The 19889-nt window shown below is 39.5% G+C and overlaps 3 protein-coding genes across 5 annotated transcripts in view; 2 read left to right on the forward strand and 1 right to left on the reverse strand.

Moving 5' to 3' along the window:
• The window catches only part of LOC726913 (cytochrome b5), an 80603-nt gene extending 63398 nt beyond the window's left edge, over positions 1-17205 (reverse strand). The window contains exon 1 of one of the 2 annotated variants that reach the window (XM_016914715.2): positions 16901-17205. The gene's annotated coding sequence lies outside the window, so the exon portion shown is untranslated. The remainder of the gene's footprint in view (positions 1-16900) is intronic. The other variant, XM_026443635.1, reaches the window with a different exon arrangement.
• Positions 407-10424, forward strand: LOC107965147. Its single transcript, XM_016914717.2, has 3 exons — positions 407-2560; positions 4816-5025; positions 6806-10424. The coding sequence occupies exons 1-3, from the start codon at positions 2453-2455 to the stop codon at positions 6890-6892; spliced, it is 405 nt and encodes a 134-aa protein (XP_016770206.1). The 5' UTR covers positions 407-2452; the 3' UTR covers positions 6893-10424.
• A 104-nt stretch (positions 17206-17309) lies between the features above and the next one.
• LOC408358 (RB1-inducible coiled-coil protein 1) overlaps positions 17310-19889 on the forward strand; it is a 39394-nt gene continuing 36814 nt past the window's right edge. For both annotated transcript variants that reach the window (XM_391908.7, XM_006566375.3), the window contains exon 1: positions 17310-19193. In XM_391908.7, coding sequence (XP_391908.4) covers positions 19126-19193 — 68 coding nt within the window. In that variant the 5' untranslated portion in view covers positions 17310-19125. The remainder of the gene's footprint in view (positions 19194-19889) is intronic.

Consider the following 19889-nt stretch of genomic DNA (forward strand, 5'->3'; position numbering starts at 1 on the left):
AAACAAGTAGTAGTGGAGTCCTTAGAGGAAAACAGATCGATAAGCGAGAATAGCCGATGAACACAACGACTGTACTTGCGGGTCGCATTTCGAGGAAACGGTTTTCAACGAGCATTATACCGAGAGGGGTTAACCCTGTTAATTTAACACAACGATATTACAAACGTTGGTTCGATGTATTGAATGTATTTATGTAATAACTGATGTAAAAGATGTTATTGGCCGACAGATTAAAAGCATGTCGATTAGGAGAGAAAGATCTCACTTCGTCTCGAATTTTCACCGCCCCGTGCTACTCAAACAAGTTACAATTATTATTCCAATTACTTTGTATTCTTATTTAACTACTCTTTCTTTTCTTCTTCATTTAAAGTTTCTTGCATCCTTTAATTTTTAAAGAGGCCTAAAGTTTTGTCCTTGTAATCCAATTTATTTTCCCCACGAAAAAGAAAAACTTCAAACCTTTTCGAAAGACGAGGTATATAAATATTAATAACCAAGAAAAGTAGAATTTACAATCTCCAAGTCCTTTCTACTGCAACAGAAAGTGTTTGAATCGTTTGAAACGTTGAATCGTTAGCTTTTTTAACGCTTAATTCGAACGCCCGTTCAGGAATTCGGCAGAAGGAAGAAATTTTCCTCCTCGCGATGAAACGCCGCACGACGAAATACCCTGGTCTTTAATCGGGCCTCGGAAACGTTTCGTGCCAAGAAACGCATACGTCGAATGCATCTCCAACGGCGATGGTTCACAATACGTATTGGCGTGAAAACAACGGGCGATATTTTCGTGCGCCGCGATTATCTAAAAATCGTGGGGATCGTCTATGAAGAAGAGGAAGAAAAAAATTGCGTCGCAAAATTTCTAGAAACGTGTCGAAAATATCTAGGAAGAAGAAAAAGGAGGAGGAAGAGCAGGAGAAGGATGGAGAAAATAATTTTCTCGATCTTCGACACGTGGACGGAATTAATTAAGTTGAGAATCGAATGGGCGAATACCGAAAATAACGCTCGAGAATTTGCTGAAATATTTATAAAGTAGCCGCGATGCGTAGTTTCGATACACGATTCGTTACGCGGCAACAAATTTCCGATGCACGCTCGAAACTATTACGCGTTCTCTCCCCCAGCTCAATTGTATCGATCGATCGGACCGTCATCAGCCTCGATCGATTAATCACATTCGTTAATTACGTTTATGGATTACCCTGGTTATTGGAAATACGAAACATTTCGCTCGATCTCAACCCGTTGCTCTCTTTATTCGAAAAAATGTGGAGGAAAGATGGAAGGTTTCTTATCGATCGAAAATTTCTCGTGAAAGGAGAATGAAAGAGAATTTTGAACGTAGGTGAAAATCTTGATAAATCGAAGCCATATTAACGAAACTAATTATCTTGGGGAATAAGAAAATCAGAAGAGATTGAAAGTTTTTTCTTCGAAGAAGACGCCTCTCTCTCGCAATAAGGAAGGAGGGGAGATAAAACGGGGCGAGACCCATTTTGGCGTGGAAAGAGGCGCAGGATTCACGAAATATTATTCGGATGCCAGCTACGTGAATCAGACAACGCGAGTTGCGTTCGGCTCCATTTTATTTGCGCAACGATATTTCCGCTCTTCTTTTCGTGAAAGACGGCTCGCACAATTTTCCTCCTTCACCCCTCTTTCCCACCCTCGAAAATGCTCCTCGTCCGTTTCGAGTTCTTAATTGATCGAACGAAATCGAAGGGTGAAATCGTAAAAACGGAGAGAAATTTCCGAAAGATGGAAACTATCCTCGTAACGAGAATAAATGACTCGTTACCCTCGCGATGCGAATCCAAGTTCAATGGTGGAACGAAAGCGGGCAACACACAGCTGTTGTCCCTCGCCGCCTCGCCGGATCAACATCCGGCCGAGTGAACGGGGGCTCCTCACTAAAAATACCGATCAATAACTGATCCGGCCCGATAGAGGAAGATGGGGAAAGAGGAAGAAGAGAGTGGAGGAGAGCGGAAAAAGAGCGGAGACGGGATCCGGATCGACTCCGAAATAAAAGCGAGCGGGGACCGGCGACAGGGCGTCATAAATCAAGCAGCGCCGGTTCGACAAGGTTCTGGGCGGCTCGATCGCCTCGCCGTGAGCGTCGCGACGCGTAATGCTCGGCCCGTAATGCTATTTCAACGTGAAAAATAGTGGGGCGTCTCTCTATTTCGGTCGGCCGAGCCAGGGCCGTTTAGTCTACGGCCTGGCTTCCACGCCAGGAGGCCGCTGTCGTCCGAAATTTTTCCACTTTTCATCGAAAATTCGGAATATCCGCGGAACAGGAGGGGAGGAGGGTGGGCGCGTCGCGAGGGCAAACACGTTTTGGAAGATTTTCGAAGGAAGATTGAGAAGAGTGGAGAAAATTGAGGGGCGTGAAAGTCGTTTTGGAGAAAAGTTTGGATAGGGGTGGATTGGATCTCGAGGGGAGATGTTCTGGTCGGAGACCACGGACGAGGAGGAGGAGGCGCTGTTGTGCAGCCCGGCTCTCATGGCGAGGAGAGCCTCGGAGTCATGGATCGTCGCGCCTCCTGTGGAGGTATGAATCAGAAACGAGTTTCAAAATTCTGCTTCGATATCACGTTGAAATTCACGTTCAGGAAATGACTATTCGACTCGATTTTCCTTTTTCGCCTTAGATTTTCATTTGTTTTGCAAATTCGGGGGTTGAATTCATTGGTTGGATTCGGGTCAAAATTCTATTATCGGTGCCCTTGAAATTCCTTGGCCGGAACTGTATTAGAATTCGAGTCGATTTTCGAGCTTCTATTTATCCATTTATTTTCCCGTAAATCGGATTTGGGGTTGAATTTATATTTGACTTCGGATCTATATCATAATTTAATGAAAAAATTCGATATTTCGTGTAATAATCGTGATAATAGTACAAAAGATTTTATTTCATCACGCATATCTTTTAATCTCTTCTAAAACACGAGAAAAATTGAAGAAAGAAAGGAAGAAGAAATCAGAAGATCGATGATTTTAAATTTCTCCCGTTTGAAAAATACAATATTTCGTATAATAATCGTAATATTAATACAAAAGATTTTATTTCATCACGCATATCTTTTAATCTCTCCTAAAACACGAGAAAAATTGAAGAAGAAAGAAAGGAAGAAGAAATCAGAAGATCGAGAAGTGATTTTAAATTTCTCCCGTTTGAAAAATACAATATTTCGTATAATAATCGTAATATTAATACAAAAGATTTTATTTCATCACGCGTATCTTTTAATCTCTTCAAAAACACGAGAAAAATTGAAGAAGAAAGAAAGGAAGAAGAAATCAGAAGATCGAGAAGTGATTTTAAATTTCTCCCGTTTGAAAAACCGACTCGGTTGTTTTTATTACATCCAGCAGTAAATAGATAAAAAAAAAAGAGAGAAAGAGAGAGAGAAACGATTATCCACGAAGATTGCCACGGTGCAAATCGTTCGATGAGCCGAGCTCGATATCGAGCGAAAGACGAGAAAGGGGAATCGCGAGAATACGTATCGTCGGGAATAAAAGGAGAGAGAGAGAGAGAGAGAGCTTCTCTCCTCGAGAATATCGCGCGACATTATCGGTGCACTTTACCGTGCTGTATATTGTTCGAGCGGAATTTCGATGAACCGTAACCGAAGATACACGAGCGAAACAAGAAACGAATTATTGCGATTGAGATTAATTAAACGGTGGCGAAGAACGTTACCCATCCGTGAATGCCGCCGATCTAATTTTATACTCGTGGAAAATTTAACTTTTCGATACTCGATGATTTTGTAAATAAATTTGTTCGAGCTGAAATTTTAAATCTAATCAAAGAGAGAGAAAGAGAGAAAGAGTTTCAACTTGTAAATAAACTTGTTAATTCTTAACATCTGTTGCGTCGGATGGATGATACGCAAGGGAATGATAAGGGATTGAAAAATATTTCGAAATTAACTACGTTGCTATAATTAATCGATAAAAAAAAAAGAAAAAGAGAGAGAGAGGGGAAAAAAGAGAAGAAAAATTGGATCGATAATGTTCGCCTCTCCGTTATCGGTTGCCGTTACGAGCCGAGGATAAAAATTGGTGTCGAAGGTCGGCCGCGTCGCGTTAACCGAGGAAGATTAGAGAATTCCTGGCCTTTGCATCATTATATTACGTACGATTACGAGTATTTCCACGTTTTGGAACTGGTCCAAGGATTCCTCGCCATCCTGTTTTCTCTCCGTCTTTCTACAAAACGTGTAACTAATGAACACGTAAACGTCCCCGGCCGAGGGAGCTCGACACCTCTCGCCAAAACAAATTGGCCGGCCATTTTCCTTCGAAACGGCCTTCAAAACGTTCCTACTAAACCTTAACCTTAACCAATTAGATCGTCCAGCCCCAAACGATGAATAATCGTCCCTCCCTTAAAAGTTTTTATTCTCTCAACGATAGATAACACCTTGGAGCATCATTGGCTCATAGATCGATTGTATCGGATACTTTTGCACACAGGATGGACGGTGCGAAGAAGGGTGCACGGTTCTGCAAGATTAAAGGGATTAAAGAAGACATCGAATCGTAGATGAAAAGAAAAGAATGTAAACCAATCGTATATAATCGAAAATGAGATCTTCGATTGCCGAATTCCTGACGAAATAATTCTTGTATTCTTAGATTGTAATTAAGGCAATTTTTTTTTTTCAACAAAGAGCCTATCATCGGCCTCTCCCTCCCCCCACGTGCATATAGGAATAAGGCTTTTGACACGATCGATCGACTCTCAACAGCCACCTCTCTCTCTTTGTTTCCCCTTTGTTTCTTTTCTTCGTGCAGGCGATGCCCGCGGCGGCAGTTTCCCTTCAACGAAAGAAATCACTGCCGGATGTGGCTCAACCTATACAGTTGACGGCCACGGCACCGCTATCCAGGGAGGAAGTCAGCGTCCTGAGCAGCATGAGGAGGGAGGAGATCCGCAGGCAGATCGACGAGAGCGAAAGACTCAGGGCCAATCCCCTGTTGTACTTGGTCAGTCCTCAAGTTAAAGTGAGTATTGATTGAATTTCAGAAATCCTTTCTAAAAATCTATCTCTATGAGAAGAAGAAGAAAAATATACGATCCAATTTTAATAATAATCGAGATGGAAACGTTATTATTGCGTCGTTGTATTTTTTTCTCAGATGCTCGTTATCGATTTCTCCGTGTCCTCGACACAGATAAATTCTGATTCGCAATTTCTTCTTTTTGAACGAGTTGAAAAATTGATAAAATTGTTACAGCGTATATATATATATATATAAATATATATCGATATGAATCATGAATGACCTGGTATAGGCTATTTGCGTCGTTTTTTTTTCGAGGGTTAATCAACGGGTTAATCAAACGATCCATTCTTCTTAATGCAACGCATAAAATTACTATTGAATGCAAATACTCCACTTAGATATACGTTACACATCGTATAAATATTAAATCACATTACGTGTATTTAATATTATCATTTTATATATACATATAATATTTTTCTAAATAACGCGTCGAATTTAATCAAAATTAAGATCTGTTTCTTCGAATCTTATCTTCGGAAGAAATTTGCACGTGAAAAATGGAAATTTCGGAATGGAAGTGATAAGAGGATCGAAAAGATCGGTGCATTGCGTAGATTTTACGTTGCCTAACGTGAAGAACATATATAAATTGTAATGTACACGTAGAATAACCTTGAAGGGAATAAAGGAAGGGGAGGGGAGACAACCTCATGCTCGAATTAACGACGCAAAAACGCTTCTTATCGGATGATTGCAAGAGTAGGTCGCACTATTGATACGCAATTATGAATGTTTAATCGTTTCGAATATCCCACTTCCGTGACATCTTTTGAAATTGGAATTGTCTCACGGTCACTTATTATTCATATTTATATGTCGTCTTTATATACGCGTCTCTTTGAAATGCGCGCTGCACGTTTATCATCGATGATTTTTTTTCTTTATTCCTTCGATATCGTCAATCGAAAAAATGATACAAAAGAAAAAGGAATACAAGGATACAGGAATAAGAATATATATACAATATTTTTTCCGTGCCGATAATTCAATAAGTGCAAATTTATGTTATTTTTTCCGATATGCATAAGAATTTCAAAATAGACAGAGTATTTCAAAGTTGTTGCTCCTTTTTTTTCTATTGCTAATAAATTTATTTCCCAACAGATATCAATTCGAAAATAGGTGGAAATATTTTTTGATCGTAAAATAATATATGCACATATTATTCCGGTTTCATAAATCATTGGCTCCAATCTTTCTCAGATTAGGTTGTTTGCACTTGTTAATTATAAACATTATACGGTTTCAATATATTTTAACCGGTTATGAAATCAAACTGTTATTGCACACATATTTGCATACACGGGCAGTAAATCCTCGATTGCTTTACATCATTCCCGTTTCGAATAACATTATCGTGCGACGTAAATTTTGTTGTGAATTTTCTTGAAACTTTCGTCCGGGAAAAGTTGCGCAACGTTGCGTATTATACGTGTACTCGCCATTTAAGCGAAACATTTCACTTTATTCGAACAATTATCGAGGCGGGACGAGGGAATAAAGGATTTCAATTTTATTTATATTATTATTTTCGCAAACGGTTAAAATTTAAGAAAAATGGATCTCCAGCCTTTTCTTTTTTTTCATTAATATTATAATCGATACACTGATCTTCTCTCCTTTCCTAAAATCGATTCTTTCAATCGTTAAAACTTGTATACATAAAGAACAATTGCAAAAAACTGGTTTCTAATTCCAAACGAAAAATTTGCAGGACTGGTTCTTCCGGCAGCAGCTCGTGATGCTGGTGCTGTTCATCAACATATCCTTAGCCCTGATGTTCTTCAAACTGCTGACGTAGCAGCCAGCCGACGATTGGGTTCACGGGCTCGTGGTGGACGTGACCTGAGGCCCGGCCGCGTCACGACTCCCCGAGCCGTCACCGAATACCAGGATTTCAAACGATTTATTAAAAAGAGAGGCCGCCGCGATCGAGTGGCCTCTGGATAAAAATCACGAATAAAAAAAACCGTTGAAAACGGCTTTCGAGCGATCCAACTCCGTTCCACGGTGGCAAGGTTGGATGAGAGAGAGAGAATCGAATTTGGAGAAGTTGAGGAAGAACGTTTTTTTTTTCTTCTCTCGAGAATCTTCGCGTTGAACGATTCGAATGAAGAGGATCGGACGATACAGGGACGAGTGTTTATTATTCTCCGCGGATATTCAATATACGATTTTTGGATTTTACATTTCCGACTCGCGAAAGGGAGGAAAATTTAGAGTTTAGAGGATGAGAAGCGTAAGCGACGAAGGGGAGAGGAAGGCTCGTTGTTTCTCAGACGGGGTATCAAAGTCGCCTAGGTACCCTGGCGCCTGTATCATACATATTTTTACACCGAATATTTTAATAATAATAATATTAATATTTGTAAGGGATGGCCGTTTCCCGAAGAGGAAACAGGTCCGTGCCCTGAAAGAAGGAACACGGTGCGCACACACGAATCTCTCTACACTTTTCCCGTTCTTTCTCGGCGATCGGCTCGAGCGCGGACACCTGAACGACTTTTATACAAAACGAGAATCTATATATATACATATATAGCAGCTAGATTAACAAACCATTATTTTGTCCGGAATGGTGGTTTCTCGAAAATGGTGGCCGAGGATATTTTTCAAACTCGATTATTTTGCCGCTCGGTCGAGAAATTATCGACCGAGATAGATTCGTAGATGCGAGAAAAAAAGGAAAGATGCGATGGAATGGATTTAGGATTTCTATATATACAATTGTTACGATTTCTACGAATTTGATAAAGGGCGAATGGCGAATTTGTTGAATGGCGTTGTTGTTAACGCACAACGTGTGTTTAAAAAAAAGAAAAAAAGAAAACCTCATGTCTCTTATTATCGACTGTGTCGTCGACGCGTAAATCGTATGGATGTTGTGCGATATAATCGTAGCTCGTAATCGTGTGTGAAATATACCGCTTCGCGCGCGAAGCAATTATATATTTTACTGTGTAAGCCTTCCGCGTGAAATTGTAAATAAGACACGGTTTCCTCCAGATTTTTATATACACGTTTTGGAGTGCGCGTTTGTCGAAAATCGTTGGTCGTAAACCAACGTATTTGTTACTCGATACACCGCGGAATTGTGATGATGAGGGGGGGAAAAAATAAAGAGAGAAAAAAATATATATATACATATATCAACTTTGTATCGCGACAACGGATATATTTCTTACGAAACGTTGTTTAAACGACGTTATAGGATAATTAGGGTGTCGTTTAAGAGGGAGAAGGAAAGAGTGTTACTCTCGTTTATCGCGAGACGCTTGATAAATCATAAAATTTATTTATCAACTTGGATGGAGAGAAACTTTTTCGATAATTCGATCTCTTTCCACGGTTCAAAAGTTACACGCCGTATATATACACCACGTTAATATATACATGCATACTAATATACGTAATTGTCTCGAATCGCGCGATATTTCGCGATTAATGCATAATTCATCGATCAAGAGACGTTTGTATATCGTCGATATATAATCGCGCCAATTTGGTCGTTGGACAAAATACGAAATTTTTACAAAGAAAGATTGTTTGTATACATTTTTGCGCTTCTGGGATCCTCTTTGATAAAACGAAACAAAAGAGAGAAAAAAAAAGATAAAATTGTCTTTAACGCGACGTAATAATAATTAATAATAATAATCGAGTACGTTGATATTTTTCACGGTGACGATGACACGCCAACGTCGATCATTTACAAATCTCGAGGATCGTATCTACCCTGCGCTCGAGCGATCGCGTTTTTTCTAGCCTCGGGCAACGTAGCTTGTACATCTAGATGAATTTGTAAATAAATAAAAAGAAAAAAGAGGAAGAAGGAAAGAGCATTGTATAGATATATATATCGTCGGTTGAATGAAAACAGTCTAGAAGAGAGAAAAAGAAAAAAAATCCTCTTGACCCCCTTCGATGCGTTGCAGTCAGGAAAGGGCGATCGACACACACACACGCCGTTTCGAAGAGCTATTTTTCCAAAGAAGAAAAAAGACTCGATATTTTCATCCTACTATTAATACATACACGTGTATATTTTCCTCTTTGTACCTACTACACGCTGGCACTCTCATCTCGAGATAACTTACTTGGCGCGCAGACGATTAGGAAGAAAAAAGAGAAAAAAAAAAGAAACGCCCGCGTTTCGAAATTTTTGTGCGAAAGATTTACTTACTTTATACATCGATGCCCGTCTTGCGCCACCTTTTGTCCCGTCTCCAACGAAAATTCGAAAATTGTTGTTCATGAAAGAATTGTTAGAAAAAGGATTTTGGAGACGAGAATAGAGGGTGGCGGGGGAGTATCTTAGAAACGGAAATTTAAATGGAATTATTTATACGAATTATGAACGGATCGAACGTGTTTTTTTTGTTACGAAGATCGTTCGTATAAATAAATAAAATTGTATTTGTAACGGTTGATTTGTGCTCGCCGTCGCGAAAATATATATTGTATATATATATATAGTACAACTATATTCTTATATATATATATATATGTATGTATATATATATATATATGAATTAGTACCGCAGAGAACAGCTCTAAAATTTGATAAACGAATTTTTAGAGAGAGAGAGAGAGAGAGAGAGAATGAGAGAGAATGCGTGTGAGTGAGAAAATGAACGTGAAGAATTTAGAAGAGAATTGAGAAGAGACGAGGATAATCTGTAGAAGAGGCGAGAACCTAACCTCTAACCGCGCGTTAATCATTTTAATCATTCTACGCCGCGAGAATCATATCACGAATCAAAGGCAAAAGCAGCAAAACATTTCTAATAATGATCGAATAGGGATTAGTATGTATGTATCATTCTGGGAAATCGAAAAGCGGATATTGATTTTTGATTGCCACGCGAGAAGAGGGAATCTACGAAAACGACCATGTATTGTATATTTTACTTGTTATCTCTTGACTATTATCGACACAGTTTAGCATATCTCGTTATTATTGTATATTATCATTATTATTATTATTATTATTATTATTATCGCTATTATTAATTGTCATTAATTATTATTATTATTATTATTATTATTATTATTATTATTATTATTATTATTACTATTATTATCGCCATCATGATCACCATCCTACGGAAAACTGCATTAAAATGATTAGAAACGAGCCACGGACGTGAGAGGAATTTTGGTACCTTACGCGATGTTTAAAAAAAAAGAAAAAAAAAAAGAAAAAAGAAAAAGAAAGGAATATTAATTAATAAATAAAAAAAAAAAAGGAGAAAAAGCAACAACTCAAGGGCCCACTGTCATTGTTGATTTGCGAGAAAGCAGTGATTCAATAAACTTGTATCATAAACTGACCAATAAGACTCGTATATTTCCACGTGTGTGTGACGGATCAGAAAGGAAAATTATTAATTCTTGGATAGAGTTAATAACAATAATTCTCTACCGTGCGAGAGAATGAAGAAACGCACGGATATTTCTGCCTCTATTTTATACACGTTGTTACAATATATTCTTCTTTTCCATAGCGGATATATACAAAGTAACGCGAGAAACTTGTGAATAATTCACAGTTTCGATTAAAATGCACAGATCGGGAGAACACGTTGCACACTAGTCGAGAGAACGTAGTCTCGATAAACAGATTAATGCTTCCTCGCGTCAATTTATTTTCGCTCTCTCGAAGACTCATACCCCGTTATTTTTGTTATAATATATTTTTTCGCCTTTATCGAAATTTATCTATAGCCGCAATCGTAAAACGATCCACATCCATATATAGATATACACGAAGTATTTTTCTATGTTTATCGTCTAGAATCTCGACGAGATAGAAAGATAACAGTAACGAGTGTGTTCGCTCGTGCAGCCTTTTGCGTGTATCGCATCATTCCAGTCACGTGCCCGGTCTGACCTCACACGGTGATGCATACACGTCGCTATCGATGTCATTCTAGCTGGTGAACATGCGACCGAGCGAAGCGTCGACGCAAAACGTGACCGAATCCGATACCGAAACCCCCTCCCCCCCCCCCGTTCCTACGCCACCTATGATCGCAAGTTTTTACCAATCCAGACGCTTACGAGACGACGACTATCGATTTAAACTTGGGGGAAAAGAGTAATTTCGACACGTATTAATACGATGATAAAGATTGGGAAAATCTATCATTCGCCCGTATCGTATTATCGATATATCCATTCACGATAAAATGCGAGGAGAGAATTAAAGCGGCTCATCTCGATTGAATCGCACGCTAACCGATAATAACCAAGCCACGATCGATCGATCGACCGAAAAGACTCTAATTTTAAACCGATGAGTAATCCCCGCTAGGGAAACAGACAGGTGGTTTTAATTCGTCACTGGTTCGCAACGAGTGTGACGGATTGTCCGATCCACAGGCCCGATAAACGTTATCTTCCCTCCGGCATTATCGTTTCCCTCTTACGAAAGCATCTCGGTTTCGTTGCCCGATCATCGAGCCAGCGGCGCGTCGCCCAAAATATATTTCGAATCGCCTAATATAGAACAGCGTGTGTGTATCGCCGTGGCTCATGACGCGGCTAGATAAAACCTATTGCGCAGAGAGATTATTATACACACGAATAAAGCAGTTCTTTATCTGTCCCTTGATCACCGCAATGATTTATCGGTTACATAGGATGGGTACTTCGACGTGGTAAACATTTTAATTCTTTATATCCTCAATTTTTCCTTTCGTTATCGAACTTTCCCTTTTTTTGTCTCTCCTTCCAATATCGATCGAACGTACTCGATGCAGACGCATTTGTATATTTATATATATTTTAGGCGCAACTGGTCATCAGCTGGTTTCCTTTCTCTTCGTGACAGTTTGGTACTTATCTCTTATCTCCGCTTTCCTCGTTTGCTATCGTGTGGAAATGTCGTCGACATTGAGAAAGGAACGATAAAAAGGAACGGCCGATAACCTAGACCAAGGGAATAGAACGCGTCGATATTCTTACGCCTCGCAACGGCGTAGAAACGGGCAGGGTTTCTACAGGGAGATTCTACGAAAAGAATATTTGTCGATTCTTATCATTCGGCTTAATGAATAATCCCTGAATTTTTGTTGAAAATATCCAAGTTGCTTTTCGATAGAAATTATTCTTGTTCCCCCTCGTTGGAGATGTGACCACTCGTCACGTTGCAACGCGATCAAGATAAACGATAAAATCGAGTGTTTATTTTTATTCGATTTATCGCATTCCACCGATCGAAACTGTTTTTCAATAAACCATAGTATGCACAGTCTCGGGAATATGAATATTAATTTCATGTTCGCGTAATCTGAACTTATATAATCGTCTACGAGCGATAACGCGAACCTACCGCGTGCTGCTCTTTGATTACAGACATTTGTTGAACCTAACTAACTAACATGATCATATGATCCTTCGCTATAAATGTGGTACGCGAAAAACTCGATGCACGATGTATACGAATTTGCAGTTTCAGAATAACTTTGTGTAGAAACAATTCTTATCGAGAGATCGTACGTATATCGAGGGTAATTTTTGAAATAATCGAAAAGGAGAATATACATTCCCTTTAATTTAAAGTTTAAGAAATATCTGGTTGCTTCGATAACGTGCACGTGATCCCAAAATTTTTCTAGGTTACGAATGTTGATGAACAGAATGTTGAAATCGTGAATGGAAATCGTATTCGAATATTAGGTCAAGAGAGAAAATGAGGATTAGGGACGGTTCGATCGATGAATGCTAATCTCGTATATAATAAAAAACGAACGAATCCGGAAGAGAGAATCAACGATTCGTTTCTTTTTTTTTTTCCACTTTCTTTTCTTTATCATTCCCTATCTAATCGCATCCATTTTATATATACATATATATATCCTTGACACGTGGCTTCGGATGCCATACATACACAATCTACAAATTTTATACGAAACCTAACGACATCTATCTAATCCCAAAAAATAAAAATAAAAATAAAAAAAAAATACCATTAACATTATCGAATTAGATCTATCGAAATCTAATTTCAAACCGATCAAACATAAAATAAATTACAGCATTGTGTATTTGAAGGTAACGAACCATGGTGAGGCAACGTTCCCAAGTTCGTTGACTTCGTTGAGGTTAACGAGGATGTGAATGATAAAGAAAAAAGAGAGAAAAAAAAAAAAATTCGATAATCGTTATGCAATAGCCTAATAACTCGTCGATGGCTGCACCCTATTCGCCGGTTACGCCTTTGCCAGTGGAACGGGACGTCCGTAACATGTAACATATAATACGAGACACGCACGACGTGCACGTGCGTGAGCTGACCTCGCTCTGGCCACGTACCTCCCGCATGGCTCTCCAGCGATTCGCGTGCTGTAGCGCCTAACGAGAGACCTTCGAGTGTACGAGAGAGAAAGAGAAAGAGAGGAGGGGAGGGGGAAGAGAGATGTGGAAACCGCGTGTGTCGCGCACACGCAAGGATCCCAGCGATCGTCGTGCGCCTCTTCTCCCGAGAGCAAACGCAGAAAACCATCTTTCCCCCACTACCACCGTACCACATACTAGTTCTCATACATTCTCGTTCGTTCCATCGTCCCAAGTAATAAACGCTACTCTCGATTACCTTTCTCCCGTCCGATCCGCTCGTTCGACGCCTTCGAATGATTCACATGCCGCGGCCACGTTTCTTTTTTTCTTCTTCCCCCCCGTGTTCATCGTTCCTTTCCCTCTCCCTCCCTTCTTCCATCCCCACCACGCGTAATTGAATTATTATTCGTTATGACGGGAAACTGTTGCGCGCCGTTGCACACGAAATATATTATATCTGGGTTTCCTGCGTTTTCTGGGTTTCTAGGGAACGTACGCGGTCCAACTCGCGTACACCGAATGTTTACTCGTCCATGCGAATTTCCGTTCGATCGTACGTTTTTTTTTTTTTTTTAACAAATTATTTATTTTATTCCAAAAATAAAATAGGAGTCTATTATTAATATTTACGAAATTCCGAAAGAATGTTGAAACTGTCGGTGGCAAAGGTTTCGCGATTTTCGCAAAATTGAATTCACGGATATAATTTTACCTAGTTATATTATAGGTAATTTGAAGCGAGCTAGAATCATGCACAGTCCCGGTAATTTAGAACTGGCAATGGTTCTCCTCGTGGAATAGACTGTGAGCGTAATGGGGAAAGTGTATCGTGTACACGTGTCTGTGTCTATTAAATATATAGGCTCTGACAATAGAAAAATCTATTTTCACCGGTGTTCTCGCTGGCTGCTTTGCTTCTTTTCTTTTTTTCCTTTTTTTCTCTCTTACAGAGAAAAAAGTCGCGGTTCGTGATTGCCGGGAAGCAAAGTTCAAGTTTCACCTTCTTTTCTACCATATTATTCCAGCTCCACTCTTACTTTAGTTGCAGCCATTATTTTGAAGCGGCAATGCGATTATCGATCCGTAACTTTTCAACCGATTTACATATAGAAACGAGCAAAACGAAAAACTCGCTTTTTTGTACTTGGATATTTTAATGTTTTAAAAAAAAAAAAACATTGGAAAGATGATCGGATCAATCGATAAAATCGACGAAAAAAAAAAATAAATAAAAAAGGGAGAAGGAAAAAGGGAATCGCAAGAGCGGCTTTTGCGAAGTATCTTTCGTCTTCGACTTTCCAACAGAATAGATTACATTATGCTCGCGCAATATTTCGCAATCGCAAAATCGAGAAATCAGGCATCGACCAGTTACTTGCAACGAGACCGCACCAAGGTTCGCGTTTTCACGAGGGGAAAAACGATCGTTAATGATCCCCAACCGTGTACAACTACCGGCCTACGAATTGATTGAAACGGTACGGCCCTGGGATAACAATTTCTTCATTTAATTTATACATTACGCTATCGATAGTTTCTTTATCAATATTTTGACAAGTAAAAGGAAAAAAAGTTTACTCTATCTGTGTAATTTTCGATGTAAATTTCTGTGACATGGTCGCTTCTATGTGTTTTTCCTCGAGATAGGCGAGATAACCCGTGTGTTAACTCCGTATACACAAAATGATATTAATTGTATATAATGTAATCAGTATTTTTCATAATTCAATTAAATCAATTAAATCTTCTAATCCGATGAATCCATTTATCAAATTCTTTTGTAAACGTTGACAATATATATTCAATTGAAGCGATAATATTGTCAGATTGATCGAAAATTGTTTCGATGTGCGAAACAATAAAGGAAAAGCGAGGTCTCCTCTAATATGCGCGATTTCTTTCTAATACGTTAGATTTCTTTATTGACTTGCATAGAGGAGCATGAGTTGTGCGAAATGCGTGGCATATGACTAATCGAGAAAATCATTACCCGTTGTCATTGTATAGCAATTGTATTCAATAACAATGCCCGTGTGCAGAAAAGAAGAAATGAAATTTTCTCCCTTGCGCGAATCGTACGAATAGATACGGTAATATTATTTTCATGTTCTCGCGTGGTACTATTATGAAGAAACAATCCATTTATCGCACGACCGTACACAACGGCACCTCGAAGCTATTTCACAGATATTTTTGTATCTCTCCGTTTCCTACTCTCCTTCACGAGTCCTTTAATTCTCGATACGAGCGAACGAACAATATATATATATATATATGTATATATCTATAACTTTATCGTATGCCACGTGTCGGCACACTTATACAGCCCGCACACATGCCAAGATCGCCTCTACTACATCGGTCTTAAAGCAAGTTAATGTCGATAATAGAGTCACGACGTAGTAAGTTCCTGGCCATACATTGACACCGTGCCGCGGTGACGGACAAACCGCGACAGAATTAAAATTCACCGAGATGTCACGGCACTTGCTATAACTGTGTTGCGATTTCATCGTATCGTGTATCGATTTGGAATTACGCGTGAAACAATGCCTGGCGAAACAAGCGGGAGAACGATTCGCATTTATGGCTCTCATGGCCTCGAGCGAAAGGTGAACGATTCCCCGTCAAGGTAAATATTATTATGCCATTTTCTAGCGGGGTATCGTTCGACTTTGTATTACCATCCGATGGCGTAGTTATATGATTATTTATTACATTATACAGCGAGGCTTGAATTATGTATATACACTATTTCCTAGAGTAAGCTTGATAATTAACTAAATAAATGATGCATTGCGCTAGAGATATTTGCGAACTACGCAATATTTGATAGCTTACAAATGGTAATAGTTATTTCTGGTTGCGATGTTATTTTAGAGGGAATTTATCATTTTTTTTTTTTTTTTTTTTTCTGTTTCGAAAATCAAGGCACGTATTCATGAAGCGTTTGCACATTTGTAGAGTAATGAAACCTCAATTTCTCAACAGTCCCCTGCCTGTGATGGCATTACGGAATATAAACAAACACGGCGCGTGTAGTTACATCCCCACGATGCCAGTACGAAATTTGCATCGTTCTCCCCTTTCACAGTCGACTTAACGTAAAGAATCTCCACACGGAAGCGATAATGGCGGCGAACCATTTATAGCTGTGCGCATGCGCGTTAAAATTATCTCGGTCGATGACAGCGCTATCATCTCTACAAGTTCTTTCGAAACTATATATTTGTACGAATATAATTTTCTACCTTAAATTTATGAGAAAATAGAACGATGCAAATACATTCAATCGTGATAAAAATTACTAATTATTCGAAAAGAAATTTATCAATATAATATCAATTGTGATTGACAACTTATAATTTATCATCGTATTACATCGATTCGTATTTCATTTTTTAGAAATCATTAAAAGAAAATTATTCATCGTTCGTATGATATATATTATGAAGGATTGACTTACTTAAAACGCAGTATATTTCAATCGAGGAGGAATAACAGTGGTTTCCATTTCATCAACGACCAATTGCTGCGCATGACACGGTTCAAACGACATGGATACCCAAGGAATAGGAAGTTTCAACATTCATTCATGATACACGCAATACACTGTATCCGTTATCGAATTTCGTCACAAAATGCTCGCACACTCTATAATAATGTAAAAGGGGATGGAGAAAGGATGAAAATAAAACGTTCAACTTAAAATTTTTACAATATAACTACGCACATGTTCAAACTACTGCACGCATCGCACACGCCATCTTTGTACTGTTGAGATGGCGCGTCGATCGCGAACGAACAGCTGAGAGGCGAGTGGAATATCTGCGTAAGCTAAGCACACAGAGAGCAGACGTTCTGTCCTCCGTGCTCGACCAGGCCTGGACTCGGCAGTAAACAGCTGGCGACGCGATGCGTCAGAGCAAAATGTCGAACGGGACTGCGCCAAGCTAGTTGCCCCCCTACCTTCTCTCTTTGGCACGGTGCAAGAGCTTTATAAAAGTGGACATTCTCGGGCAAGCGTTCGGCGCATTCGCGGTGAAAATTCGGCAGCAACGTGAAGCACACAAGTGTCAGTAACAATATCTGAACGGGAGATACAACAAATAAAGGCATAAACGAGAAAATCCGTAGCGAAAGTGGAGTTTCTTTGTTTCGTGCTTCGATCTCTGCGCATACGTTCCCGTGCGAGTGGCGCAGCATTGTTTGTGTGGTCGGTACGTCATTCTCAGCGTATACACGGTTCGTCACGATATAAAACAAGATCCTGGCGTCCTGTGTGATATCGCGTCGGGTTTTTTCATCTATGAACAAGCATAGAATACTGTCGTTCGTGTCGTTCTCCGTCCGAGTCTAGACAACGTAACAGAGATTCAGAGAAAAGATTGTTAGCCTTTCGTGTACGCGCGAGTGCTTTGTTTTGACGAGCAGCTGATCCGGGACTACTCGTTTATCGCGTCGACCAGTCCTCCATCGCTGCAACGGTGATTCTATTCCAACGATTTTACTCGTGTTCGATATTCGTTCGCGTACACAAAATTATTGTACGGTGACTGCCTCGTAAACTGTGTTTAAAGAGATCGTCGAGCCGTAGCAAGAGTGCTTCGTTACATCACAAAATCCGGAGGACGCGATCGACCGATACTTAGAGGAGCAACAGTACACAACCTATACAAAATAATTTTCTTCGATGACAGGCGGATGACCAACAACACAAACAAGAATTGTTATTACGTGATATTTTATGGTGAAGTGATCGACTGTAGGAAACTTTTTCAAGTGTATCAATTAATCTTTCCGTTTTCAAGGGATTCTACGTTCCCATTCGTTCTCATCCCCTCTGGTCGGAACGAAAATCACTCAGAGCCGTCCTGTAAATAACGATCGTGGGTTCAAGCGGACAGTATATCTCGGTCTGCCTGTCATTTACCTATCCGATCGTCCGGACCTTTTTAAGAGATTGTAACAATAGCTTCCCTCCCAAAGGCTGTGGGATTTCTTAGTTACCGATGATCTCGTGATATATTACTTTTTCATTTCGCTTCTACTATTACACCTACTATTATTCTTTCGTGAAATATTTCAACGAATCTTCAAAGGAGTGCTTGAAGGCAGCCAGATCTAACGACACAATCGCTGTTTTCCTTCGAACCAATCTTATACACGTTATATATATATATTATATATATACACACACATTATATATATATATACACACTCACACACACGTATAGTATCGTATTGAATTTCTCGAGCTTTTTCGCTGTTGCTCGTCTTTTCGTTTACGCGCGCGACTCTACGCACGGTATATCCAGCTTCTACATCGATACTTGTCGATCACGGCGGAAGATAACGAGGAAACAACGTACGTACGAAACACTCGACAACGAGACGCGGTGCAAAGCTGGTCGAACGCTAGCTCGAGTTTGCGTGAATCGACGACGACGACGAACGGATTGGTGATCGATGCGGCATAAACCCGAGGGGGCCGTACTCGCGAGCGCTGTGAAACGAGGGGTACGGCCCCGATCGAGCTGACTACAGGAGTCGGCCTGAGGTGACAGCTCCTCTTCGTCGGGCGTCGCGAATACCGGACGCCAAGAACCACCGAATGCCAGTGGAGTCTTTTGGGCGGGCTGGCCGTTTCACTCTTGTCGTCGGACTAGAAGAAGCTTGACCGGCCCGAAAATGCTGTATATATTCCACGTGGACACCGGCACCACCATCACCTTCGACATTAAATTGGCGCTGCAGACGTGAGTATCGCTTCACTAGTGCTTCCGTTTGTTTACTCCTCCTGTTGCTATTTACGTTCGTAATAGGTTAGGATCTTGCGTCATGCGTATTTCGTCGATTTGCTTTTACTTTGTTTATTTGCGAGTTGCGTTGGCTAATCATCGATTAATTCGCAAGTATTTCGTATCGCACAAATATATTTGAAAATTTTTCTATTTTAAAGATATTTGATTTTTTGATTCCTAAGAATTTATAAATAGGGAAAATATCATTTCTTAAATATTAAATACATCTATTACTCTTTATTCGTTCGATAGATAAAATATTTTATTTTTCCTTTATCTATTATATACTTCATCAACTCGTATTTTTTTCGCTTAACGAATAAATAGATAATTGGCCTAGACGCGGTGTCGAGCAAATTCGTTTTTCATTTAAAAGAATGAAGGCACCTCTTAGTCGTTGATTATTCGTCCCGAACAAAAAAGGACGAAGCATTAAGCTTGACCCTCGATAAATCCTCGACAAGTTTATTCCTCACGTTTCGTCGAATATAGGACAAGTAATTGTATATTGCGTTACAGAAATTTAATTAACATCATCGTCAAAGTATTTTTATTATCATATTTCTTATCGAATATCGTGCCATTTTGCTTTTTGACGATTTATGGTAAATATTTCGTTTATACATCGACGAATACAAAATACAATTTTTA

Source organism: Apis mellifera, linkage group LG11, assembly GCF_003254395.2.
Source record: "Apis mellifera strain DH4 linkage group LG11, Amel_HAv3.1, whole genome shotgun sequence".
Lineage (NCBI taxonomy): Eukaryota > Metazoa > Arthropoda > Insecta > Hymenoptera > Apidae > Apis > Apis mellifera.

What these genes read in the sequence shown, in the direction of transcription:
- LOC107965147 (XM_016914717.2), top strand. Translation starts at nt 2,453, where the DNA reads ATGTTCTGGTCGGAGACCACGGACGAGGAGGAGGAGGCGCTGTTGTGC. An exon ending in TCGTCGCGCCTCCTGTGGAG is followed by an intron (nt 2,561 to 4,815) that starts GTATGAATCAGA and finishes TTCTTCGTGCAG; the next exon opens with GCGATGCCCGCGGCGGCAGT. An exon ending in TGGTCAGTCCTCAAGTTAAA is followed by an intron (nt 5,026 to 6,805) that starts GTGAGTATTGAT and finishes AAAAATTTGCAG; the next exon opens with GACTGGTTCTTCCGGCAGCA.